This window comes from Mauremys mutica, chromosome 2 (assembly GCF_020497125.1).
Source record: "Mauremys mutica isolate MM-2020 ecotype Southern chromosome 2, ASM2049712v1, whole genome shotgun sequence".
Classification (NCBI taxonomy): domain Eukaryota; kingdom Metazoa; phylum Chordata; order Testudines; family Geoemydidae; genus Mauremys; species Mauremys mutica.
The window spans coordinates 124,030,502-124,057,807 of record NC_059073.1 but is presented as its reverse complement, the minus strand read 5'-3'; the positions used below and the strand labels follow the sequence as shown (position 1 = coordinate 124,057,807).

The window sequence follows — 27,306 nt, the reverse complement described above, 5'->3', positions numbered from 1 at the left end:
AAACAGACTTTAATCATTATTTTTAGTAACCATTTTTTTCTATCGTAATAGCACCCAATGGTCCCCGCACATATGACCACATTGTGCTATTAAGGTACTAGCCTGTAGTGGAGGTGATGTGGAGCTCTACTGCCTCAAAAGAAGCTTAGCCATTGTACCACAGAAATACATGATGCTTCCAGGAGCTCCAGGGAAGCACAGGTGCATATGCTCCCCTCTGCAGGAAGCTAGATCTGCTGGTCATTGCAAAGGTGTGGGGGAAAGGGACCCAGCCTTTGCCTCCTGGGTAGCTAGTGTCCCAGTGGGCAGTGCAGTCCTTGCATTCACAAGAGCATGGTATGTAGTTTCAGTAAACCCTTATACTAGAGGTGCAAGAAGAGGTGTGCAACTGGTTCTCTCCCCTATGCACCTGCACAGAGACCAGTCTCAATCTGGCCATGTGCTTTTTAAGAAGAAAGTAAAATGCACACAGGGGCCAATCTAAAATAGTAAAACATTACTTGAGAGCTAAAAAAAGGGAAGGATTTAAAGTGGCCATGAGCACACATGTAATTTGCTTATTTTTCGGTGTCATTTTCCCAAGTGGCATGAGTTTACATGTATCCTGGAGCACTGGTTTTGGTGAGAAGATCGTTTAATTGCTCATTCACTCCTATTTTCTACCTTTTAGACTCTTCCCCCCACTCCAGTGCTCTTGTAATCTGAAGGCAACATCCAAAGACTGCTGCTGCCTGCTAGAGCATGTTGTCATTTATGAGAGGTGTGCAAGCAACAGCAGCACCAGTGTGAATCATTATTTTCCTACTATGTGTGAGTTGCCAAGAAGGATGATTAAGGAAAGAAGAAAAGAGAGAGTCTATGCACAAATTAAGATTGGGAAAGTGGGAGTGGCATTACTTGTCAGGTGAGTTAATAGATTCTTTCTGCTCTGTGGGGTGGCACCACGAACACTTAGTTCTTTCTGCTGTGCCGATTTAATTTTTGTCTCTTCATTTACCAGGATTATTGCCTAGCAAGGTAAGTGCAGATCAAAATTGTTTACTCACCTCTAACTAATATCCATTGTAAAATATCAGCAAGTGGGATAGAAAGGCCGGTAAGAAAAAAATGAATATTTTAAACTGCTGCATGTATTTCTTTTGTTTAATTCAGTAGAACTTTTCAGTTCCACCCAAAGCCAATTTCTTTTCCTAAGTTACCTTCCTCTCCACGGAAATGGTGTATCGTAAATAGTGAATAAGATCAGGCAGCCGTTGTTGTAAAGAGTAGGAATGATTACAATCTTCACACTTTCTGTTGTAGAAATTACTTTCCCTGTGTTACAACAGACTGATTGTGTCAAGGCACCCTTCATCTGTGTTTTAGGATTTAGATTATTAGATTGTTGTAAGAACTTCTGCTGCAGAAGGAATTTTCCTGTCAGTTTCTATATGGGTGTGTACACCCTGCTCTGCTTTCTGTGTACTATGATTAATCCTGACTAGGCTGCGCTGTGGGGCTGGGACATTAACCTAATAATCATTTTGATTTTCAACCTGGCTGTTTAGTCTCCTTAATTCACCCCTTATATACTAGGCACAGTACATTTTTTGGTTCAATTTTTCTCCTTTTCCCAAAGTTTCTTTCTCTTTCATATCCTCTGACACAGGACCTTATCCTTCTTTCAATAAAATCAATGTAAAACTCTTTGCTCACACTGAAGTCAACAGAGCAGACCTGTACTTTGCACAATTTAAAGAAATGACAGTTCAGAGGAGATCATGTCTTTCACATGTTTGTCCTTTATACATCACTGGATGATCTGCCAATAAGAGAACCAGTCTTATTTTCTTCTTCTTTTAAAAAGGGCACACAAAAGCCTTCTAGTTCTTGTACACCTTTCTTCCTTAATATAAACCGGTTAAGGGTTGAACTGAGCCCATTTTTGTTTTAAAGGTCAATGTCCTACATGTCAAGCATGGATATGAGAAGCTGACACTATTTACTCTGCTCAGTGAAAACTTCCATTCAGTTTCAGTCTTGAAGTGAACATATTGGTCATATTGACAGCTCCAGAAATTCAAGTCCAATCATTATTCCCAGGATTGTGTAGATAGCAGCAACAGAGGGTTCCACCCACTGCCAACACAAGGGTGCCCCATGCTTCTTTTTGGGTACTGCTCAGAATAGATGGTCCTTCTCCATGGCTGACCTATTATTTCCATAGGGTGGGGAAGGAAGGATGCAACAGGAGTCTATGCTGCAGTTTTTTAAATCCCCATTCAATTTTTTCTTGACTCCTCCCTGTGATTAATGGCTCAACAGCTGGGTCTCTCTATAGTTTGATTCTTTTAGAAATGTACCAGTGTAGTCTTTCTAGGTCTGCTAATGGGCTTTCCCTTAGTAGATGTCCCAAACTTCTTCTCTTTAGCTATTCCTGTTCCCAAGGCTTTAATGGCAGGGAAATGAGGGACATGGCCCAAGGCTCTCCAACCTTTAAAGGGCCCTGATATTTCATAATATTTAATATAGTAGCTTCCTTTCAAACATTAGATATCAAGTCAAGAGCCTCTAAATCTCATACATCTCTGATAGGAGAACATCATTCACCCGTAATCTGACCATGGCTGCTCCGCGTGAAAGGATATTTAAAACCAGTGATCTGAAGGTTTGGATAGAGTTTGAAGCTGGGTTCTGCGTGATGCTGAAATGATTTTGTTAAGGAAGATAATGCAGACTTTGATTGGTTACCTTAAGCTTTTCCACACCTTGAGGTCTTTAGCCTCCCTGCTTCTCTGATTCACATCCTTCTGCCGTCTTTTTGACCCAGATAGATTATTTTCTTCTGATCCCATCTTTTCCCTCTCTCACTTGTTCCTCCACCTTGATCCCTTCCCTCTGAATAAAAAAGATCAATAGACTGATCATTCCAATCTGGACACAGGGTAATTCTTCTTCCCTATTGTCTATAATCTTGGTGTGGCTCCAAGGTGTGTCCTACCATCAATAGGGATCATAATCTTTGCTAACAGTCTGCCAAATCAGTTGGATGTGGGGGATGGTGAGGCTTCAGCAGATCTCCCAGTCTCTCTTGGACCTGGACTAATTACTGTCTTCAGATCTGGTGTGCTGGGATTCCATGATTCAGAGGAAACCAACTGTGTGTGTCTTTGACTCCTGTAGGACACCACAGTACTTTAAGTTTAAAGATTTGTGTTGGGCCAGCTGCTGTGTTTTGATCACAGATGTTTATCCAGATTGATCCAAACCTTCCATAACATTTGAATTTTACCTGGCTCAAGGTTTAGGGTGAAGTTCAGGCTGGGTATTTTTACAAACTCATTCATCCACCCCAATTAGTGCAGACAAGAGAGTGCAATGGGTGTCACCAGAAGAGAAAGTGCCTTTTGCTTCCTCCCAGTTGGAATGCTCAGCAAGCAAGAACTAGCCCAACCCTAATGCTGAGTTACACTTGCACGGCTCCAGCCAGAGTTGGGGAGGACTGGGACATCAGGAATAGATTCCTGCACTTTCAGAAAGAAATAAAACTACACCCTTGTGGGGAAAGGGTATTGCTGGGGGCTCTTTCCTCTTCCCCTTCACTCCAAATACCAGAAGGAAGGGTGGGGTTCAGCCTTTTCCTGGCTCCATTTTCAAGAGCTATCAGCCAAGGAGGTTTGTCTGTAGACACACTGCCCAACTCAGCCACTCCTTGGCTAACTATCATTCATTCAAGAAAGTTCTTGCCCACCTAATAAGACGGGGCGGGCAAACTTTTTGGCCTGAGGGCCGCATGGGGTTTTGTAAATTGTATGGAGGGCCAGTTAGGGGAGGGGGTCGTGGCCCAGCCCCCACCTCCTATCTGCCCCCCCCCCGGACTCCTGCCCCATCCAACCGCCCCTGTTCCCTGACGGCCCCTCTGGGACCCCTGCCCCATCCATACACCCCCCGTTCCCTGTCCCCTGATTGCCCCCGGATCCCCGCTGCCCCATCCAACCCCTCCTCTCATTCCTGCCCCCCCAGACCCTTTCCCCATCCAACCACACCTTCATCCTGTCCTCTGATGGCCCCCCCAGGATCCCTGCCCGTGCCTGCCCCCTGCCACCCCATCCAACCCCCCCTCCTTCCTGACTGCCCCTAAGATCCCTGGCCCCATTCAACCCACTGTTCCCCCCCGACCACCATCCACACCCCTGCCACCTGACCACCACCCCAAACTCCCCTGTCCTCTATCCAACCCCCCCTGTTCCATGCCCCCTTACTGCGCTGCCTGGAGCACTGGTCCGGATGTGGCCCGCAGGCCGTAGTTTGCCTACCCCTGTATTAGGAGATCAAGTGAGACACTGTAAGTGCTCTGTGCCTTCCCTGATGTGATTCCTTCATAATCTCCAACTTCTCCCTAGGCCAGGGGATCATAAACCTATCTCTAGTGGAGACTATCTGTGATTTCTGCCTGCCCTAGAAACCCCAAAGAAGAGTAATACCCTACCAGAAAGAACAGAACCAGATGAAAACCTTTTTGGTTTATAACTCACAGCAACAATCTTTGATATATGCAAGTGGAAAAAAATGATGGATTTGGCACTATTCTTCCAATCCCAATACAGTGTCTTAGGGAAAATGACAACGTTAGAGCCTTTTGAAACAAACATTCTACGTTTTACTGATGGCAGTCAGATCACTAGAAAAAAAAATTATAAATGTTGAGTCGTTTATCATCCCAAAAATAGAATCTATTTGATAAAAAGTCTCTCAAATAGGACTAATTATTGGATCAATATACAGTACAATGAAAGGTTCTTCATGCAATACTTCCAATTTTCAGTAAGGAATGCACTTGACTCCAAAACAAGCATGGTCATATCCAGTGGTGAGCTGGAGCAGGTTCCCACAGGTTCCCAAGAACCGGTTGCTAAAATTAGACCTCCATGGAGAACCGGTTGTTAAAGGGCCAGGAGGTGGGCAAAGAACTCCAGTCCGTGGGCCGGACCATCCTGTTGCTCCCAGGATTCCCAGCTGGGGAGGCTGAGGCTCCCCCTGCCCTTCCCCTGCTTCCTCCCAGCTGCAGCGTGGCCAGCCACCGGCATCAGCTGGGCAGCTCAGCTGAGCTCCGGAGTTGCTTTGAGCTGCCAGCAAGGTAAGGGGGGAGGGCTCTAGGGCTGCTGGGGGGGCAAGTGGGGCAATTTGCCGCAGGCCCTGCAGGGGCCCCCAGCCCCACAAGTATGTCTCCGCCTGCCCCGGCCCCTCCCCCGCTCCCCCCCTTAAATCAGAACTTTTTATAGGGAACCGGTTGTTAAAATTTTGGCAGCTCATCACTGGTCATATCCATTCATGTGTCTCCAACACTAGTGGAGTTAGGAATAGAGATGGAAGGGAAGGATTTCAAAGTCATATATTGCAGCTTTTTATTGCAATAAGGAAGAAGAATTTCACTTAATTTTGAAAAAAAAATTTTGTACTCTTACTCTCTGGAAACCAAGTCAGACACTTAACTCACATGCATTTCCACAGTTGAACGATGTGCATTAAGTATGAGAATAAAAATTCTATTATGGCTTTGTAGAATCTTTTAGTTACAATCCTGAAGGACCAGATTCAGGTATAATATTCTATTCTGATGGGGAATAGTTTAGCATTTAAGAAGAAAATCTTTCAGATAAGTTGCACATTTCATTCTACATTTTGTAGAGTCTTGCCAAGGAGACCAATTGTCCATTGTCTTTTTGATGATGTCACACTTGTACACCAGTTCCCAGTAATGCATGGCTGGGACCACATTACTGAAAATGAAATGAAATAATCCCTACCTTAATAATGCCAGAAGCATGGGGAAACAAGTTAAAATGTGTGTGCTGGTGGTGGGGGAGGCGTGTATGTAATAATGCAGGCAGCATTGGGAAGGAGTGCGGGAATGTCATATTTTACATATATGCACACACACAAAAGTGAATATGTGTAACTAGCAAGTGCATAAGAGAGAAAGACTCTAGGAGAAATAAAAGGACAGTTTTAACCTGTTCTTTCCTCCCTATTTCTTGTAACTGTTCTATATTCCATGTTTTGTTTAAAGTGGCTGTTGAGCCCTAAACTACTACTGAAAAGGCAGCCTGGCTTTTAGGGTATGGAGAAGAAATTTAAATAGTCCAGGGAAAGGAAAAAAGATAGAGAAATTTAAAAGCTAATAAGTCAAAACAATAAGTACTTATAAATCTTTTCTCTATTTTCTATGAATGCTTTTCTCACAATGGAAGGATACACTGCATAACCTTTGGGTCTCAGAACTTAAAGACATTTTTATAAGAGCTCAATACAAAATGTAAAATGAATGAGCTATACTCTACTAGGAATAAGCCATGCCTGTCTGTGAATATGAGTGTGTGGCATAGATTTGGTTGCAATTCTTGGTATAGACAAGTGGACTCACCCCCGCAGCACCTCCTGCTGGTGACTTCTGGGAATTAGCTCATTCCAGCTCCGGAGCACCCTCTGCAGGCTGGTGATCCACTTGTCCTCTGGCCCCCATGTCCCTCCCTGGACCCCGGTGCCCCTTTAAATGGGGTGCTGCCCCCTGACAGTACCCCACTGATCTGGGTCTCCCCTCCCTGGGGAACCCCCAACCCACTATTCCCACCTCACCTCAGTCTTGGCTACTGCCAGTCATCACTTAGCCCCCGTTCCCTGGGGCAGACTGTAGTGTATCAGCCACTCATCACAGGCAAAGGGGTTTGGACCAGCTGCCTCGGCCTATCTCTGGCTAGCCCTCTGTAGCCCCAGTACCTGTCTGGCTTTACACTAGGTCGCAGCCTGGGTTTTTTTTAACCAGGCAGAGCCCTACAGCTCCCCTGCCCTATTCCCCAGCCCTGCTTCCCTCAGGTTTTTTTTTGGTTTGTTTTTTGTTTCCCTCTCTCTTTTTTTTCTCTCTCTCTCAGCTTCCAGCAGCCAGGCCACTCTCTCTGAAGGCAGAGAGAGACTGAGGCTGCTTCAGCCCAGCAGTCCCATTATAGGTCCAGCTGAGTCCGTTTGGGGCATGGCCACAGCTGCGGCTGTTTCCCCACTCAGCCTGGGCTGTTCTCCCAGCCTGCCAGCCCTCTCTGAGGGCTGGTTCCAACCCTGTCAGGGCTGGAGCGGGTCACCACCCTGCTACACTTGAGTGGTAGCAGACAAGTGGCTCTTTTCCTTATGCCTCACAAAGCATTCAAGGCACGTTTCCAATGCCTTGCTGTGCACACCACAGTGTGGCATACAGCTGTGGTAAAAATATGATAGAACACTCATGGCATATGTTTACCAAAGCATTTGAAAGGTTGCTGGGAAACAGGTGCGTCTTGCAAGGAAATTAATCCATTGCCAATATTCACTGACGCTGAGAAAACCTTTCGAGAATGCAGCATAAATTAGGTGTGTTTTTTAAACAGGGACCTGGTATGATGCCATTTGGTTGCTTCATATACTGGTAATTAAATTGTGAAATATATTTCAATAATCTTTTTACATAGCGTCTTTTAGACTAAAGATATCTCCAAATGCTTTACAAAAGTGAATCTAGAATTACATACCGAAGTTAATTAAAAAGAAATCAAAGCTATTTTTCTTATAAAAGGCCCTCTCTAATAAAAAAAATCTTGACTATTAAGAAGACAAGTTAATTCTAGTGTACAGGAGACACTAATATGCACACATATGTATTCCCATAAAATTTACAAATACTATTGTTTATTTTAGAAGTCTCTACTAAACAGCAAGGGCCATATTTTCAAAGGGTCCCCTATGCAGCATCTCTCTGCATACACACAGCAATGTGCATGAATACCACACCCATACCACACCCATACCCTACAAATGTGCACACATGTTAGAATTTACACAGTCAGAAGTCTTTGCACTTACTATGTATATGGAGGTAAGTGTGTACAAATTCTTTCACAATGTGCACACAAAAAAATGTGCTATATGCAATATTGAACAGGTACCTGATTACAGACAGTCCATTGTGCACATGGCTAGTGGTTCTTATTGCAGTTCCAACATACTCTGCTGCTACTTGGGATTAGGGTTGCCAGGTGTCTGGTTTCAATCAGAACACCCAGTTGAAAAGGGACCCTGGTGGCTCTGGTCAGCACAGCTGACTGGGCTGTTACAAGTCTGGTTGGTGGCGCAGCGGGGCTAAGACAGGATCTCTGTCTGCCCTGCCTCTGTGCGGCTCCTGGAAGCAGCCAGAATATCCTTGCTGCCCCCAGGCGCAGGGGTGGCCACGGGAGCAGTACGCGCTGACCCCGCCCTGAGTGCTGACTCTGCAGCTCCTATTGACCAGGACTGCAGCCAATGGGAGCTACGGGGATGGTGCCTGTGGGCACAGGCAGTGCGCAGAGCTCCCTGGCCCCTCCGTCTAGGGGCCAAAGGCAGGAGCGGCTCCAGGCACCAGCACACCAAGCGCGTGCCTGGGATGGCAAGCCAGGGGGATGCTCTGCCGGTCACCGCGAGGGCGGCAGGCAGGTTGCCTTCGGCGCCATGCCTGCAGAGGGTCCGCTGGTCCCGCAGCTTTGGCAGACCTCCCACAGGCTGCCGCCGAATCTGTGGGACCGGGGACCTCCTGCAGGCAAGCCGCCGAAGGCAGCCTGCCTGCAGTGCTTGGGGTGGCAAAATACCTAGAGCCGCCCCTGGCCAAAGGGACATGTCGTCCACTTCCAGGAGCCGTGTGGAGCCAGGGCAGTCAGGGAGCCTGCCTCAGCCCTGCTGAGCCGCTGACCGGGAGCCTCCTGAGGTAAGCGCTGCCAGGCCAGAGGCCGCACCCCAACCTCCTGCTCCAGGTCAGAACCCCCTCCAGCACCCCAACTCCTTCCCAGAGCCTGCACCCCAACCCCTGCCCCAGCCCTGAGCCCCATCCCTGCACCCAAACTCGCTCTCAAAGCCTACACCCTGCACCCCCCCTCCTGCACCTCAACCCCCTGCCTGAGCCCTGAGTTCTTGCCTGTACCCCAAACCCCTCATCCTCAGCCCCACCCCAAAGCCCACACCCCCAGCTGGAGCCCTCAGACCCTCCCGCACCCCAACCCACTGCCCCAGCTCTGAGCCCCCTCCCGCATTCTGAACCCCTCAACTCCAGCCCAGAGACCCCTTTTGCACTCCCAGCCCCACCCCAGAGCCTGTACCCCCAGCTGGAGCTCTCACAACCTCCCGCACCCCAAGCTCTTTCCCCAACCCGGTGAAAGTGAGTGAGGATGGGGGAAAGCGAGCGATAGAAGGAGGGGGGAATGGAGTGAATGGGAGGTGAGGCCTCAGAGAAGGGCGGGGCAGGGGTGTTCGGTTTTGTGCGATTAGAAAGTTGGCAACCGTAATGAGATCGGTTATGACGACAGAGATGTAAAATAGCTTAGTAAATGTTTGAGAATGCAGCAGAGTTTCAGAGCCCAGGTCAGCTGACTTGGGCTTATGCTACAGAGTCAAAAATAGCAGTGTAGAAATTCCTCCTTGGGCTGGAGCCTGGGCTCTGACACCCGGTAAGGGGGCTTCATGGCTTGATGTCCTGTAACGTCTTAGTATTCTCTTTCATCTCTCTCTTTCTCCTTAGTCTTGACTAAACACTGTGCTGTGTCACCCAGGGTTGAGGCTGAGGAGTAGTTATAAACCTGGGTATTGTGTTTGAGTGTTTGTTGGGATGCATCTTATCTAGGCCTTGCATTGCCTTTCCTGCTTGATTCATTTAATATTCCCTTTTGATCTAATTCTATAGCAAGTAACCCATAACAAACGACCCACAGAGAGACATGGGATGATTTAGTTGGGTTTGGTCCTGCTTTGAGCAGGGGGTTGGACTAGATGACCTCCTGAGGTCCCTTCCAACCCTGAGATTCTATGATTCTATGAACTGTATTCATACAAAACAGTACAAGTATTTCCTAGTTCATCTCAAGCACATAGCTAAGTGACTTTTGTTAAGGTCTCAGGGTACAATCCTAGTCACACAGAAGTCAATGGCAAGATTCCCATTAATGTCAATGTTTCAGAATTTCTGTTTCTCTGTCTCCTTCTGCGTTACTTCGCAGAAAAACTGTGGAGCAGTTAAGGTGAGTTTTTCCTCATTTCCGTCTTCTATACTTCATAGTATTGCAGACAGATCTGGCCCAAATTAACTAAACCAATGGGCCATATTCTTCTATAAATCCAGAGGAATGCTTAAATCTTACTATTCAAATTTGGCTCATTGACTACAGTACAGCTGAGGTACACCTCCTTACACGAGGGCTGAATTTGGCCCAAATCTGTTCCCAATAACTTGACAGTCTACAAGATCAAAATGTTCCTAAACCCTTTCTTAGCAAGGACCACATTTTAATACAAAGATTGTCTCATGGACAATCCCTTCCTGATTTCACAGATCACCTAAACATCCCTGTGGCAATGACAGTAATTGCTTACATATAAAAATCTTAGGAAAGTAATTGCAATGTAAACAGTTGGAAATGATAAGTCAGCATGATAGCTGGGATTTCCATAGGAACCTAAGGGAGTTTGGTACCTAACTCCCATTGAATTTCAAAGGGATTTAGTCTCAAAAGGATACAAAATGAACTTAACTCATTTAGGCTTCTTTGAAAATCCCAGCCTACAGGACCAGCCTGCTCTTTGCTGAGCACTAGTGAGGGAGCCACCAGTCACCATCTGGGAATGGGAACTTCTGCTCTAGAAGATCAACATGCACAAAAATTCACCATAGGCTTTGATGGAACAGTTCATTGTAAACCAAGAGACATGAAGGTCAATGAAACAAATAAAGGGGTGTTTCAGTATCAGAGGTACCTAGCGCGCAGGAAAGGTACCTTTTAAATCTGTGTAGTTTAACTGTATACATCAAAAATAGATTAAATACAGATTTGGCCCTTTGTGCCTCAACATGCACTGTTTTATTTGATCTGACCTCTTCCTGCTGGTGTTATGATGAACAAATCAGTGTTGCACCCCAGAAATCTTTACAGCATGAGCAAGTGGTAGATTTTTTAATTACCTTGGTCTTATTTTTTTCTGTTTCAGGAAAATGGCTATTGATGCTCTGCGTCTAGCAAACACTGGCTTTGCAGTTGATATGTTCAAAAAATTGTGTGAGAAGGACAAAACAGCCAATATTGTTTTTGCTCCACTGTGTACTTCAACTTCTCTGACTCTGGCATATAAAGCTACCAAAGGTGACACCGCAACCCAAATGATAAAGGTGAGCCTCTAGCTTCACTTTTAGGTATAAAAATATGCAACTGGCGATTATAGACAACCTTTGGCACGTAGCCCGTCAGGGAAATCTACTGGCGGACTGAGACGGTTTGTTTACCTGCAGCATCTGCAGGTTTGGCCAATTGCAGCTCCCATTGGTCATGGTTCACCATTCCAGGCCAATGGGGGCTGTGGGAAGCAGCACGGGCCAAGGGATGTGCTGGCAGCCACTTCCTGCAGCCCCCATTGACCTGGAACGGCGAACCACGGCCAGTGGGAGCTGCAATCAGCCGAACCTGCGGACACTGCAGGTAAACAAACCATCTCAGTCCACCAGAAGATTTCCCTGATGGGCCACGAGCCAAAGGTTGCCGATCCCTGATCCATCACCATGTGTCCTTGCATCCTCACTCAGCCACCCCTTCTCCCCCCACCCTATGTATCCCTTTATCCCCCTCTCCTCTGTCCCCATGTGTCCCTGAACCCCCACTCAGCCACCCTCTCCCCCGTCCCCATGTGGCCCTGCATCCCCTCCTCCCATGTGGTCCGGTACCTCAGTCAGACAACCCCATCCCCCGTCCCCATGCATCCCTTGACTCTCTCTCCCGTCACCATTTGTCCCTGTGTCCCCACTCAGCCACCCCTCCCTCCATCCCCATGTGGCCTGGAACTCCCACTCAGCCACACCCCTCCCCTCATGTGGCCCTGCACCTGCTCTCCCCATACCCATGTGGCCCTTCACCCCCACTCAGCCATCCACTATCCCCATGCATTCCTGTATCCCCTCCCCATCCCCATGTGTCCCTGCACCCCCAGTCCCATTCAGCCCCTGCCTCAGTCTGTCCCCCCAACTAGCCCTTCTGAACCCAATTCTGTGATCACCCCCACCCAGCAGCTCCATGCTGTTTGTCCCCATATATACCGTACCTCCTGACCTGGCCCCGTGGACAGGATGCTGTGAGCAAGGCAATGTCTTTCTCTTCTCTATCCATAGCTGGGGCTGCTCGCATCTGGGAGCAGTTGCTGTATTCTGGCAGCCAAAAGGAGTAACTGCATCACCTTTCCAGCAGAATGTATTTTCTGTAAAAAAAAATAATTCTGCACAGCACATGAATTCTCTGCATGTGCAGTGGTGCAGAATTCCCCCAGGGGTGCCAGGGTTCCACTGTGGTTTACTGCACAATTGAGACCACTGAACTTTCTGGAGAATGGCTTTTCATTACAGCACAACTCAGCATGATTGGCAATATCTACTCAGGATAGGCCTGGTGTTTTAACAGCAGGGTGTGTTGCAGGGATGTCTAGGGAAACATGCATAAAACAAATTTTGCCCAAATCCATTAGTGGTACAGTAGAATCTCAGAGTTACGAACACGTTGGGAACAGAGGTTGTTCATAACTCTGAAATGTTCATAAATGAACAAAACGTTATGGCTGTTCTTTCAAAAGTTTACAACTGAACATTGACTTAATACAGCTTTGAAACTTTACTATGCAGAAGAAAAATGATGCCTTTAACTGTCTTAATATAAAGGAAACAAGCACAGAAACAGTTTCCTGGCCTTGTCAAATCTTTTTTTTTAAACTTTCCCTTTATTGTTTTAATAGTTTACATTTAACACAGGACTGTACAGTATTTGGTTTTTTCCCCCTTTTTTGTCCCTACTGCTTTGCTCTGATTGCACATTTCTGGAGCCAAATGAGGTGTGTGGTTCACCAGTCAGTTTTTACTCTGGTGTTCATAACTCTGTAAAAGTACTTAATTCCCTTGGCAATAAAATTCACCCTTTCCCCTGAAAGTAATCAAGAGAGGCTTAATGCAGTAGAACAAGCAGTGATGGCCCATGTGGACACAGCTACAGTGCACTGAAAGGTATGTAATGCACATTGATGTACTGCTGTTGTGCACTGTAGTAGTGCACTTTGATATACTGGTAGTGCCCTGTAGCAGTGTCCACCCTGGGTGCTATTATGTGGCAAACTAGTGTGCTGTAGAGCCTTCCTTGCCAGGTGCCAGTGTCCCCTAAAATAATCCCTGATATAGCTCTGGAAGTGTTGCTATTTGCAAACTGCTGAAGAGTCTCCCACTGCTGGATAAGTAACAGGGTTGCAGCTTTACTAACTGCTTCACGTATGCTGTAATTGCCATACAGATATATTTCCCATGCTTAAACGATAGCAGTCAAGGCATGGGGCTCTTCATGAGGAGATAATGGGTGAGGCTTGGCCAAGATAATTTTGCTATGGTTACAAAGACAAACTGGAAAGAAGATGACATAGGCTTGGAGCTTTTCTTTTTTCTGTGGGGGATACGCATCTCACTGGTATTTACACAACATCTCTATAGAGATAATGCCCTATATATAATAATTGGAGATATACCAATCTTCTAGAACTGGAAGGGACCTTGAAAGGTCATTGAGTCCAGCCCCCTGCCTTCACTAGCAGGACCAATTTTTTGCCCCAGATCCCTAAGTGGCCTCCTCAAGGATTGAACTCACAACCTTGGGGGTTTAGCAGGCTAATGCTCAAACCACTGAGCTATCCCTCCTCCTATATTAGCCAGTCAAATTTCTGGAATCATCCTTGAACGTTTAATCAATCATTTTGTGTGCTCTCTTATACCTGCTGAGGTGGGGCACTTAAAGGGTTATGCTTGCAGGGGAATAAATAAGGTGGCAGGGGATTTAGTGTATGCACACTGGCAGTGAATGGATTACATCTACAGGGGAAGGAATGATGTGGGGAAGAGGCAATTACACCCTACTGTTCCCTGTCCCTCATTTCAGGAACTTGAAATAGATACTGTAATGACCAGTGGGGAGTCAATGAGAGCTGGGTGGGGCTTTTTATTTAAAGCAGTGTGACAAACTTAATGGTATGGATTAGTTTACATTTAGAAGGCGATCTTCAAATTGAAACTGCTAGAAATTCTCCTCCCACTGTCCAAAAGCGAAAATCAGCACTTATATTTAAAGGGGTAGCAGTATAGTCAATTCTCAGGATTTCATTGTGACTTTCGTAATATTTGGTGATTTTCTTAAAGCCCTGGCTCTTAGAGGAAGGTGATTAGTAAAAAGCCCCACTGCTTACATTAAAAAGAAAGTTTCTAGCCCTAATAGTTGCTGAGAAAAGCATAAAAATGTGACCAGAGTGTACCTGAAAGGCTCAGAAACCAGAAGACAATTAAAAAGAATCCAACACTTTTTTTAAATCTCATGACCTTTTGGAACCTGACTCATGATTTTTGAATGCTTGGGCTTTGCATTTCTGAGTTAGCTACCCAATCGTCAGCTGTATTTTTCATGTCACTGTAGCTGCTGGCATCTGATTACTCTTTAAGCAATTCTGCTTCTGCTCCCCCTTCACCTCCAAATAGTTTATATAACACTGTGTTGTTTAAAAACTGCTCTTCCCTGTTAACTAATTCTTTGGGAGGTGTAAATGCATAAGAAGTTTGAACTACTGATATTTCCTTACCTTAAAGTTATAATTCAGTAAAGCTTCTGTAATTTGCTTCAAATTTTTAAAAAGTTTCAGCTGCCCTGATCCTAAGAATGATATTTTCTAAAGCTACAAGAGGTTACTCAGAGTTTTTTTGGAGGGATTGGAATTTGTGGACACGGTGACAGCCCAATGCTGAAAAGACAAATGTGATTAGCATCACTTGCATGAGTAGTCCTATTGATTTCAGTGGGACTATTTCCACAAATAACGTTGCAGGCTCAGGACTTTAGCTTTATGTGAGATTTGCAGACAGGGCTTATAAGGGGAGAAAGAAGCTTTGTTACCATTGTAAATATAAGGAGCAATGATAGTGGCCACATACTAGTGCTGTTTATTACTGAACAGCTAGGGATTTTAAGCCAAGACAGACGCATAATATCTTAACATGTTCATTAACAGGCACTCCATTTAGAAGACGTCAAAGATGTTTTGTTTGGGTTTCAAACAGTAACGTCTGATGTTTCCAAACTCAGCTCTTTCTTTTCATTGAAAATGGTCAAACGGCTCTATGTAGAAAAGTCTCTGAACCCTACCACGGTAAGTAGTTAAGGAATACATTTGATAGGCTGCTTGGCCAATGTATTGACTGGCTATACAGGCCTTATGGTTATTTTAACATAATAGCCTGTCTCTGTTTGGATGTTACTGTGTTGGCCTCAGAATTAAAATGTCTTTATCCACTTAAATTGCATTTCTTTCTAAAAATTTTTTTAATCAAGCCAACTTATCAAAATGCCTAGCTTATTGTTGACACTAAATAAGTTACTAATAATCAAAAATCTCTCCCTTTCCATGCTGTTCTAGTAACTTTAGAAAGTAAGCCCCCTTGCTTAAAATTGATATAATGGTAGTTTACTAATTTCCGTCTAGTTATACATTAGCATGCACTGCTGAAATAAAAAAACAAAGTTACAAAGTCAAGTGCTCAGAAATTACAAAATGCCAGAATTAAACTTGCCCATGCTGCCTTAACTCTGCCTCCTTGTGCACAGTCATTATGATAGTCTTTAAATATATGCTCACATCAATTTTTTTCCCTTCCTCTGGGTCTCCCTTTCCCTTCAAACATAAATGACTTTTCTGTGCCTTGAAGACCCTGCACAACATAGCAGCAGTATTAATCCGCTTTAAAATGTTACTGTCTGAAATTGTTTTACCTAGGACAGGGATTCTCAACCTTTTTCTTTCTGAGGCCCTCCCAACATGCTATAAAAACTCCACGGCCCACCTGTGTCACAACAATGGTTTTCTGCATATAAGAGCAAGGGCTGGTGTTAAGGGGTAGCAAGCAGGGCAATTGCCTGGGGCCCACAGCACAGGAGCCCCAGTGAAGCTACATTGCTCAGGCTTCAGCTTCAGCCCCAGGTGGCAGGTCTCAGGGACCTGGGCTTCAGCCCTATGTGGTGGGACTTCAGCTTTCTGCCTTGGGTCCCAATGAATCTAACACCAGCCCTGCTTGGAGGACCCCCCAGAAACCTGCCCGCCAGGGGGCCCCAGACTCCTGGTTGAGAACCACTGACCTAAGAGACTGTAATCACCTAAAGATAGCTAAAATCTATTTCTCTGTTTTTCCAGGCTGAACATTTAACACAGTGGCTCTCAAACGTTTGTACTGGTGACCCCTTTCACATAGCAAGCCTCTGAGTGTGACCCCCCTTATAAATTAAAAACATCTTTTACATATTTAACACTATTATAAATGCAGGAGGCAAAGTGGGGTTTGGGGTGGAGGCTGACAGCCCGACCCCCAGTTTGAGAACCCCTGATTTAATAGGATTCTGTGTAGTATCAGTTTCACTGTTTCCCCTATAGAGTCAGTTTCACTTTTTTGTAATGGGTCATTTTTCTTGTGATTGTAAAACCACAATAATTAGAATGGGGAGCCAGAGGCAGTCTGTTACCTGAAACTATTTTTTACTCACATCTGGAAACTAACTTGATATCAAGTTAGTGTCACTTTAAATTAAGAAAAACAAGACCAAAGAAAAAAGTTCTCTTCCCCCCAACAATTACTCTATAGCTTCCACCAATTACAATTTATTTTCCCTAATATCAGGCTTGAAGTTTTAATTTAAAGTATTGAGTGGTTAGTGGAAGCTAAATAAAAGTCTCTTGTGATATACTTTTTAGAGGGTATATTAGACTTTGTCAGATCTGTATCACCTGCTGACTCCTATAAAGGGTCACCACACTGAGGACCATTCAATTTTTAGGGTCAGCAGGAAGAGCTATAGTGTTATGATCTTAAATAGGCATGCATTATAGAATTACAATATTGTAAAAAAATAAATAAAATTGCCTATAAGCTGCGTGCTATATAAGTATTATTGTATCTGCTCCCTATTTGTTTAGTAGTAATATGTGTTATGGAAACATTGTGTCAAATAAGTAACAGCATTAATTAAATAATGTACAATGTAGAATGTTAAAATGTTATTGTAATTTTACCTTAAAAAAAAGTTTAAAAACAAACAAAAAAATGAAAAAGTTAATTTTTTAGTAGCAGCATTAACACTTTTGCATTGCACATCCGGTGTGGTTTTATGCTAAGTCTTTTATGATGAATAGATACATATTAAGCTACACATGTTTATCCAGACAAACAGGAGCTGAATTACCACATGCAATACGGGTACATCAACATTACATCTGGAACCTTAACTTAGGCATTTCCTGATTTTTGGAGACTTCCGCTGTGCAATTAACTTTGCATTAACAGGGTTTATTTGCATTTAATGTGGCAGATTTTTTTAAAAAGGAAAATCGTTAAGGCAGCATCAACTCTCAGAATAACCTCATATGATTAAGATGGTTAAGAACCTTTTCTGCTAACTTAAACATTTATGTCAGGATAAGAATGTCAGCTTCCTTACAGCTGCATAAATATTTAAACTACCTGAAATCTTTACAGCAAAAAGGCTTTAAGGCACAATAGGCATTTATGCTGGGTTAAAGATTTGTCACCTCAAATTCTTCCGATCTTAAACTCATGAGTCCAAAGGTGGTGTGTAAATGTGCCCCTAATTTACACACACAGACACACACACTATGATTACGTATGTCAGGTTTGGAAGCTCAGCTGTTTTTTCACTTTTGGGGAAAAAAAACAAGTGTGATTAAAAAGAAAGGAAAATGATTGTTTGCTTTTTCAACTCGCAGAATTAAAAAATGGCTGAAGAGATTTAAAAAATTAAAAACAAAACAAACAAAAAAACCCCCACCACCATCATTCCTTTGGACAGAGCTCAAGCATGGAAAATTTCAGCCCAAAAGCTGATTTTTTTTCAGAAAGCTAAAATCCAGTGAAAACAAAGCTATGATTATGGAAACTTTCTCAGCTTTATTTTAGTGGTGACCTAATAGCATCCATTAAACTCTTCAAATATATTGTCAGGATGTTGAGGATGTAGATTGTATGAATAGTCTGTTTTTACCAATCATTTGCAACAGGAAGACCATGAATGTGGTGTCGTTTTATCATCTCAAATTATGGTAAGATAGGCACTTTTTAAAGGCCATAGGTCAATTTATTCCCTCATGTAATATAATTGAATCTTGACTCCTGTTGAACCTCTGAGCTGATGACATTCACAGGCTCTCTCTGTGTCAAATGAACCCATGTAGTAGGAATATTAAATCAGTGGGATTGCACCTGGGATGTATTTGACTCTTTGTGTCTTTCAGGAGTTTATCAATGCCACCAAGAGACCCTTTCCATCTGAACTGGAACTAGTAGACTTCAAAGAAAAAATGGAGGAAACCAGGCAGCAGATCAACAAATCTGTTTCGGAGCTAACCGATGGCAAGTATAGTTTAATCCAGGAGACCCTACTTAACGTCTCTGAAAAGAAATAAGAATTCTGTTCCCTTGTGACATTTTTAGTTAACATTTTCAGACATAATTATATAGTGAAAGAAATGGGAACATGCTTTTTTAGTGTGATCCTTAAAATTAATGATGTTAAATATATTCTGACATAGAAAAGATGCAGTAGTGAAACTGAACTAAGGACTAGATTGTGAAAGCCTTCCTTATCCTGGTGAGTAGTTACACACTTGACTTCAGTGGGTCAATTTGAGAATATTTGCTCTTTGATGTAAGGGGTTCACATTCGGGCCTAAACAAACATTCAAAGGACCGTATTAATAATTTTAATCCAATATCTGACCTGCTTTAAAGTTATATGCTAATGGCAAATGTTCCCCAGATTCCAAATTTTGTGGTTTTTTCCCCCCCCAAATAATTTCATATAGGCCATTCATTCCTTGGCCTGTTTGCTGACATAAAGATGCCAAATGGTGGTGATGTTTCCTTATCTGGATACGTCTTTATGTAATAATTGGACTGAGATCACTTACTCATATCAAATAGGCCACCAAACAGCTGTCAGAAGTTAATGATGTTTTGGACACCACCAATGGATACCAGACTTGGACCAGTGAGCAGGAGACTAAGGGTCCCAGGGCAGAGCATGCAGAATTCCTTAGGGGAGGGGTTGCCTTCCCAGCTCTTGCCAGCCTGCTGCTGAGTTTAGTAGCACAGGGCTTGATAGCACTGTGTGTATTTACTGAGCACTCACAGGATTTCTTGGTCACTAGTGCCCCCCAGTGGTAGGACTATGAAATTAGATGTACATGATTCAGGTTTTCATTCTTCCAGACAGGTGGGATTGTGCAGGTAGCTTGTACTGCCTATTTTGTGCCTAAGTCTGTGCATAAAGAGAAGTTATGAGTCTAGAATGCTGTCAATCCAGTTCCTTTCGTGACATTGCTAAAATTTTAGAGTGTCTGGAAAACAACAAAAATACCTTTCTATGACTTTAAAGCGTACCATGCAGTACTAGGTAGCGTGCTATAACTGAAACAGCACTTCTTGCTTTTTCCCATTTGTCTGATACCATCTCAATCTGAAATTAGCAGCAACTAGCTTTGAAATTTGCCTTTTGCTCCCAAAATTACAAACTGTATCTCACAGAAACTTACTATAGAAGCCTGCAGCTCTCTAGCCATTACCTTTCTGTATCTAGTGTCTGAATGGCTGCAGTTCTCTCATAATAGCATTTGCTATTTACTCTGACCACAATGGATCAAATTCATTAAACTCCATTACTTCCAAGACAGTTACACCAAATATGAATTTGGTCTACAATCCTTAAAATAGTCCTTGTAAAAATGTAACCAATTATAAAAATAAAATAACCATCTGTAACTATTTCACTAAAAATGAAAGATCAATAGCTTTTAAGAATTGTTTTTATTATAATATACCCAATATAGGAAAAATCATCTGGATTCCAACACCACATAAAATACAAAATAAATATTTTGCATCATTTGGAAGTTCAGGTCCCTCCCCACCCCAAAGTTAGGCTACAAATACTAAAATCACAAGTAGAGTGTCTCCCTCTTGAATTAAATTTCCTAATCTATGAGTACAGTATCTAGCCAACCCTAGTATTGTAACCGGGCAGAGTATTCAACTATTCGAACAACAATATTGCTGTATTCTATTAATGATGTGCTTTTTTAAAAAAACATGTGCACAGGTAAAATGGAGAACATTTTGAATGAGGGGAGTATAAATGACCAGACTAAGATCCTCCTGGTTAACACAGCTTATTTTGTAACAAACTGGATGAAGAAGTTCCCAGAGGCACAAATCAAAGAATGTCCTTTTAAAATCAACAAGGTATGTTTTAAAAAAGCATTTAAATTATCCTGTTTCAAAGTAAGTAAATGTTTGGAAGAACTGAAATAGAAATCTTCAGTATTACTAGGCTGTCATGGAGCTCTCTACTGAGACTTGTTGTTTTGTGTCCTGGGTGCCATAAACCAGTTAACATTTTAATGTGTTGGTGGTTTTATATAAACCTTTCAAAGACCCCACCTCATCAGTTTCTATGATCTGAAGAAAAATTACCAGATATACTTTTCTCTATGCTGTGACGTTTACTACACATGTTCTCAACCTTTTTCTTTCTGAGGCCCCCGCAACATGCTATAAAAACTCCACATCCCACCAGTGCCCCCCCAACAACTCTTTTTCTGCATATAAAAGCCAGGGCTGGTGTTAGAAGGTATCAAGCAGGGCAATTGCCTGGGGACCACAAAGCTAAGTTGCTCAGGCTTTGGCTTCAGCCCCAGGTAGCAGGGCTCAGGGCCCCGGGCTTCAGCCCTGCACGGCTTTATGCCCAGGACCTCAGTGAGTCTAACACTGGCCCTGCTTGGAGGACCTCTGAAACCTGCTTGCCGCCCCGCAGGGGGCCCCAGACCCTTGGTTGAGAACCACTGTACTACACTATGACTAGAGTGTCATTGACAGAAAGAGTGATCATTAACTGCCATTATGTGAGTGAGGGAGAAGTGCAATCTCACAGGTAACTGCACCCCAGAGATTGTAACCAATACCAGAAACTGCATCCTAACCCAAAGAGGTAGCCAGTGCAGGGCACAGAATATTGGTGTTATACACTCAGAATGGCTCCCCCGCTCGAGACACACTGCACTAGCTGAAGACTTCAGATACCCTTGAAGTAACCTCAAGTAGCTCACATTGCAGAAAGCTAGTCTAGAAGTCACAGAACAGTAGATCACTGTGGTGGGATTTGTGTCAAAGGGAATGGTCACAGCCTGTAGGCCACGCAGAGACAGAAAAAAGTACAACACACTACAACTAACTCCTGATGATCCAGAGACATCAACGCCTCCATCATAACCCAGAGACTGGTAACATCACTGGTGAAGGCTAGTCACACCTCCCAGAGAAGGCATACTCACAGTTCCCGCCCATTCCTCAGTCTAATGCTTCCCCCTGCCCATCAGAAACACTTCCATTTTATCGGAGTGGAGACGCTAAACCGGTGTTTTCCAGGGAAAGCACAGACAACAGTGTCTGGGTTCAGCCAGGAGGTGGTGCAAAGCTAGATCTAGATCTTCATGCTAGAGCTTTGGAGCGCCTATCTTAAGGTCATCTACAAACAAGGAACATTTCAGGCCACAGTATTTCACTATGTCATCTAGTGAAATAGCATGTCCTTGGCTTGTGTAATGTGGACTGTTATTTTCTTACTGGGTCAATGATATGTTGGTCCAGCTCAGGATTAGTTAATAGTTTTGTTTGACAGTAGTCAAAATGTTAATGACAGGAAGCATTTGGTGGTATTGTATGATTGAACCCCAAAAGTTCCTTTCGGACTAGTACTAAAACAGTTTATGGAAATAAGTATCAGAGGGGTAGCTGTGTTAGTCTATAGCCACAAAAACAACAAGGAGTCTGGTAGCACCTTAAAGACTAACAGATTTATTTGGGCATAAGCTTTCATGGGTAAAAACCCCACTTTTTCCATGCATCTGAAGAAGTGGGTTTTTTACCCATGAAATCTCATGCCCAAATAAATCTGTTAGTCTTTATGGTGCCACCGGACTCCCCGGAGTTTGTGGAAAATGTAAGGTTCTTTATAAAAAAAGGGGCACTCTTACTGCTTTCCGCTTATAGCAGAGGTGTTGCCAATTTTTTGCTACCCCATGCTGATAATGTTGTGCCTCAGCCATTGGCATATCTTCAGTGCTTTAGGCTCACTGATATTGCAATGCCCTTTAGATGTTATACATTGTAATTTACAGTGAAACTGCTACCAGAGGCCACCAATCTGAGGCAACCTCCTGTCTTCAGAAACCTCCCCAAAGTGTCCCCCAGTGTATTAAGTAGAATCCTGATCCACCATTAGTAGAAAAGCCATTTCCACCCATGTCTGTCATTCTGGAATGAGGCCAGACAGGTTTCACTGTATATGAAGGCAAACAAATGCCCCAATCCAAAGAAATGATGCATAGGTACAACTCTCATCCAAGCACACATACTTTCCTTCCTTCCATCCCATTTGTGAAAGAAAGGGGCTGCCAAGTTGTACTCTGTATGTTTTACAGACTGAAACAAAACCAGTGCAAATGATGAACCTGGAAGCTACGTTTTGCCTGGGCTATGTAAAGGAATTAAAAACTGCAATCCTTGAGCTCCCTTGCCTCAACAAGCACATGAGCATGCTCATTCTGCTACCAAAAGAGATTGAGGATGATACCACTGGCTTGGAACAGGTAAGAGAAACAGACAAGGTTTAAATGTTGTTTTCAAGGGAAGCATTCCATTTACAATAATTCTGCCTCTAAGGTATATTTTCTGTATTACTCTCAAGTTACTAAGAAGGGAACAGGATAGTGGTTCCTTAGGAGTTAATTGTCTCCTTCTGCTTCTCTGCATCTGATGTTGTGTTTGTGAAATCGCATTGCCACCTCAGCTAAAGGAAATCACTTGGAGTGCTGTGTCTAGGACCAAGTGCTTTTGTAGAGCCCACTAAGTGCCTCACTGCATCTTTAGGCACCTAAATACCTTTAAAAATCTGGCCCAGAGATCTAGTTTCCATGTTAATGTACGTGTAGCCTGGCGATTATAGCAAAGCACTTAGGCCCAGATCCACAAAGGTACTTATGCTTCTAACTTGCACTGAAATTAAAATTTGCAGTGTATTTGTAGCCATGTTGGACCCAGGATGTTAGAGAGACAAGGTGGGTGAGGTAATAGCTTTTATCAGACCAACTTCTGTTGGTGAAAGAGACAAGCTTTAGAACTTACTCAGAGTTCTCAAAGTTTGTCTCTTTCACCAACAGAAGTTGGTCCAATAAAAGATATTACCTCACCCACCCTGTCTTGCTATTGAAATAGAGGGTTGTTAGAACCTAACTATATTTGTGGGTCTGGGCATTACAGTCATGATTACTGGGTTCTCCTATCAGCTCTGGCCTGAACTTGTTCAAAAGTAAAAAAACAAGTCACTTCACTTTTCATGCCTCAGTCTCCCTCATTTGTCAAAGGGTATATACTAGTGCAGAGATTGGCAACCTTTGGCAGGGCCGGGCCAGTTTGTTTACCTGCTGCATCCGCAGGTTGGGCTGATTGCGGCTCCCACTGGCTGCGGTTCACCACTCCAGGCCAATGGGGGCTGCGGAAAGTGGTGCGGGCCGAGGGATGTGCTGACCCCATTGGCCTGGAGCGGCGAACCGCAGCCAGTTCACAGTTTAGACATTAAGGGTCAAGGAACCCCACTTACGTCTGTGCTACTCACTGTGAGTAAGGATCTCAGAATCTGGCTCTAATTGTGTTAGCACTAGCATAAGCACATGCAGTTTTGTGGGTACTATCATTTATACATGGAAGTTGTATTCAGATCATGAGACATCCTTTAATTCAAGTTCGAGATGGATTCCAATGAAATCGCCTGCTCTGCACACCCCTCAGACTTTGGGCCAAATAAAATATCTGGAAACAAACACTGACAAAAGCTGATCTAGAACAGGGTGACCAGATAGCAAGTGTGAAAAACTGGGACAGGGGGTGGAAGGTAATAGGAGCCCATATAAAAAAAAGCCCCAAATATCAGGACTGTCCCTAATCTAGATCCAGATCAGAATTTTGAAGCTTGAGTCTGTTGTCTAGTTCAAATGAACACAAGAACATAAGAATGGCCATACTGGATCAGACCAAAGGTCCATCCAGCCCAGTATCCTGTCTTCTGACAGTGGCCAATGCCACATTGCAGAGGGAATGAACAGAACAGGTAATCATCAAGTGATCCATCCCCTGTCACCCATTCCCAGCTTCTGGCAAACAGAGGCTAGTAATTCCATTGCTCGTGGGCATGGGAATCAAGAGGCCTTGGCTCACGTATCAGCTTTGCTATTTCACTTGCTATGTGGCCTTGGGCAAATCACTTAAGCTGTCCTTCCCAATTTCCTTGAGGTACCTACCTCAGAGGGCTATTGTGATGATTACTCACACAGTACTTGTAATGTGCTAAGGACCAGATTATACTCATTCAATGGAGTTACTATAGAAACCTACACCAGTGAGTTAAACCAGAGTGATATCAATGGAACTGAAAGCACCATTTACCCTTAGGCATGATAATTACTATATATCAAGGGCAAGTTTAAGTCCCTTATCTTTGGTTTTTAAACAGAGGAGGACAGTGGGGAGTGTCTTTTCCCCCCTTAAATTGACCATTAATATGCTCCCTTGCTTTATTATTTCAGCTTGAACAGGCGCTCACTCCTGAGACGTTAGTACAGTGGACCAATCCCAGCGTGATGGCCAATACCAAAGTGAACGTGTTTCTTCCCAAATTTAAGGTGGAAGGGGATTATGATCTGAAGCCTGTTCTGGAAAGCCTGGGGATGACAGATATTTTTAACGAGAATGTAGCAGACTTCTCTGAAATGTCTGAGACTAAGGGTGTGGTTTTGTCCCAGATCATCCATAGAGTCTCTCTGGAAGTAAATGAAGAAGGTGCTGAATTGAGAGAGGTACCAGGATATCGGATCCTGCAACACAAAGATGAATTTAAAGCTGACCATCCATTTATCTTCTTGTTTAGGCATAACAAAACTCGCAACATTATTCTTTCTGGCAGATTCTGTTCTCCTTAAATAGGGCATATCTATTGAGAAAAGCAGAATCCATTTGTTGTGATTCATATTTCGGTAAAGCTTTGCATCCTGAGTACCACCATTGAAAGGTAATCTAAGATGTTCATATATCAAACAGGCAGCACCACATACTTTTCACATGCAGCAGTCATATAAAATGATGCAATTTAACTCCTTTTGTTTCACTCACCTAGAATAAGGAATTTAGCACCACACAGGAACTCTCATGTGTTTCATCAGGAAATACCCCATCTCCAGCAACAAACAAACATTCATGTTTCTCTGATGCATTTCATTTTCTAAAAGAAAATTAAATCAAAGTCCATTTTCCTGGAGGAAGGTGAATTGGAATTGCTGAAGGATCTGAAATTTCATAATGAAAGCTAGCTAAGTTTTCTATAAATTTACCTTGTGCTGTGTCTAGAATCTTTCCAAAGTGTATTCCTACTTCCAAAAAAAAAAAGTATTTTGACATTTGGGATTATAGCTCTGATCCTTCGGTTGACTGTGCAGACACAGTGCTGTGCTTCAGTGGAACGTTACTGGCTTCAGTGAGACTCCATTCGGTTTGAGCAGTGTGTCTACACAGTCTATTGGAGGACTGGGGCTGCCATCTGTAATATGGAGTTAACAATTCTTATTCACCTTCATAAACTGCAGCGATATCTAGGGAAGAAATGCACTAGATAATACAATAATTAATGATAATACTTACAGTTGTTACTGTAAGCGCCAGATCCTCAGCTGGCAACCTCAGTGGAGCACTAGTGTAGGATCTGGCCCCAGTAGCTTGGAAATTCCCTAATGATGCTCCTTAAATGATGAAATCAAGTTAGCAATGTAAGTTAGTTAAGTGGCAGTGATGTAGTGATAAAAAAAGAAGTGGGTAAATTAACCTAGACTGAACTCTATATTCCTCAAATGAGAAGTGGGTAAACTCAGTTCACCCTTGACTATGCTACTGCTCAGTGGCAGTTCCAGCTATGAAGAGCCTAGGTTGTGTATATTCTGAAAATGAAAACTGGAAATATTGAACGTACCAAACATTTGCTATGGAGTGAGAACTGCCACACGTCTCAGGCTTATGTTGCCCTATCATTTCTGACTTCAGAGTAGTCGTTAAAGATGATCCCCGCAGTGAATGTGATGTGTAAAAAGGAAATCCAGACATTAACATGGATTAATATATTTAATTCCTGATGCAAGAATGGAAAAAAATGATATTTTTTTATGAACAAGGTCTTCAAGAGAAACATAACAGCACTGTAAGTAGGTTTAATTTCTGGCTAAGGTCTTCCTGCTGCATGTGTTCAGTATTGGTTTACCTTATACCATTCAGAATAAAGCATTATAAAAAGAAGTGTGTGTCGTCTACTTTTAAACTGGTTCAAAGGCCAAAAATTGGTTTCTGTTATATTCATGCCCACCCTTTAATCCTGTACTATCGATATTACAGACAGATAGGATCTAGACACACTTTGGATATATTTTTTGTTAAAAAAATTGTTGTGTGGTCAAAACAGCAGATGAGAAAAATGGTTACTGCATCTCCAAATATTGAATGAGTTTTTTAAGATATTGCGCTAAAGAAGGTTATGTGATGAATGGATGACTGATGGGGAGAGATATACAATTAAAATGGTTGGTTAAATAGTGCATCTCTTCCAGATGTTCACATCAAATGTAAACTGGAGCTTTATTTGGAGGTCTGCATTTTTCTAGGAATGAGTTTTCAGCAAAATGCCTGCAAAGCCTCCAAACAGAGCTGGCTCTTGGTTTTTTGCTGCCCCAAGCAAAAAAAAACCCAAACAAACAAAAAAAACAGAACAAAAGCCGGAGTGCCGCTGCTGACGAGAAAAAAATAAAAAGCTGAAGTGCCGCCCCTTGAGAAGTGCCGCCCCAAGCACATGCTTGGGATGTTGGTGCCTGGAGCTGGCCCTGCCTCCAAAGTCAGTATGGTGCAATTGGTCCTTGTCTTCTGATAGATTGTGGGCTTCTGAAAATTCACCTCAGCCTATGAGCCAAGATAACAGACCTAATATTTCTGGATCACCCTGGGAACCAATATATCAGCATTTCACTGTCAAATGTACAATACTAATGGTTCAAAATCTGCAGTAAGTCCAAATAGATGTGAAC

At 43.3% G+C, this 27,306-nt stretch overlaps 1 protein-coding gene across 1 annotated transcript; it reads left to right on the top strand.

Annotated features, from left to right (window-relative positions):
- Positions 1-934: 934 nt before the first annotated feature.
- On the top strand, positions 935-26,414 carry SERPINB5 (serpin family B member 5). Its single transcript, XM_045006918.1, has 7 exons — positions 935-1,017; positions 11,008-11,185; positions 15,088-15,225; positions 18,373-18,490; positions 20,235-20,377; positions 22,615-22,782; positions 24,775-26,414. The coding sequence occupies exons 2-7, from the start codon at positions 11,012-11,014 to the stop codon at positions 25,165-25,167; spliced, it is 1,134 nt and encodes a 377-aa protein (XP_044862853.1). The 5' UTR covers positions 935-1,017; positions 11,008-11,011; the 3' UTR covers positions 25,168-26,414.
- The last annotated feature ends 892 nt before the right edge of the window (positions 26,415-27,306 follow it).

What these genes read in the sequence shown, in the direction of transcription:
- SERPINB5 (XM_045006918.1), top strand. Translation starts at nt 11,012, where the DNA reads ATGGCTATTGATGCTCTGCGTCTAGCAAACACTGGCTTTGCAGTTGAT. An exon ending in TGTTTCGGAGCTAACCGATG is followed by an intron (nt 18,491 to 20,234) that starts GCAAGTATAGTT and finishes ACATGTGCACAG; the next exon opens with GTAAAATGGAGAACATTTTG. An exon ending in ATACCACTGGCTTGGAACAG is followed by an intron (nt 22,783 to 24,774) that starts GTAAGAGAAACA and finishes TTATTATTTCAG; the next exon opens with CTTGAACAGGCGCTCACTCC.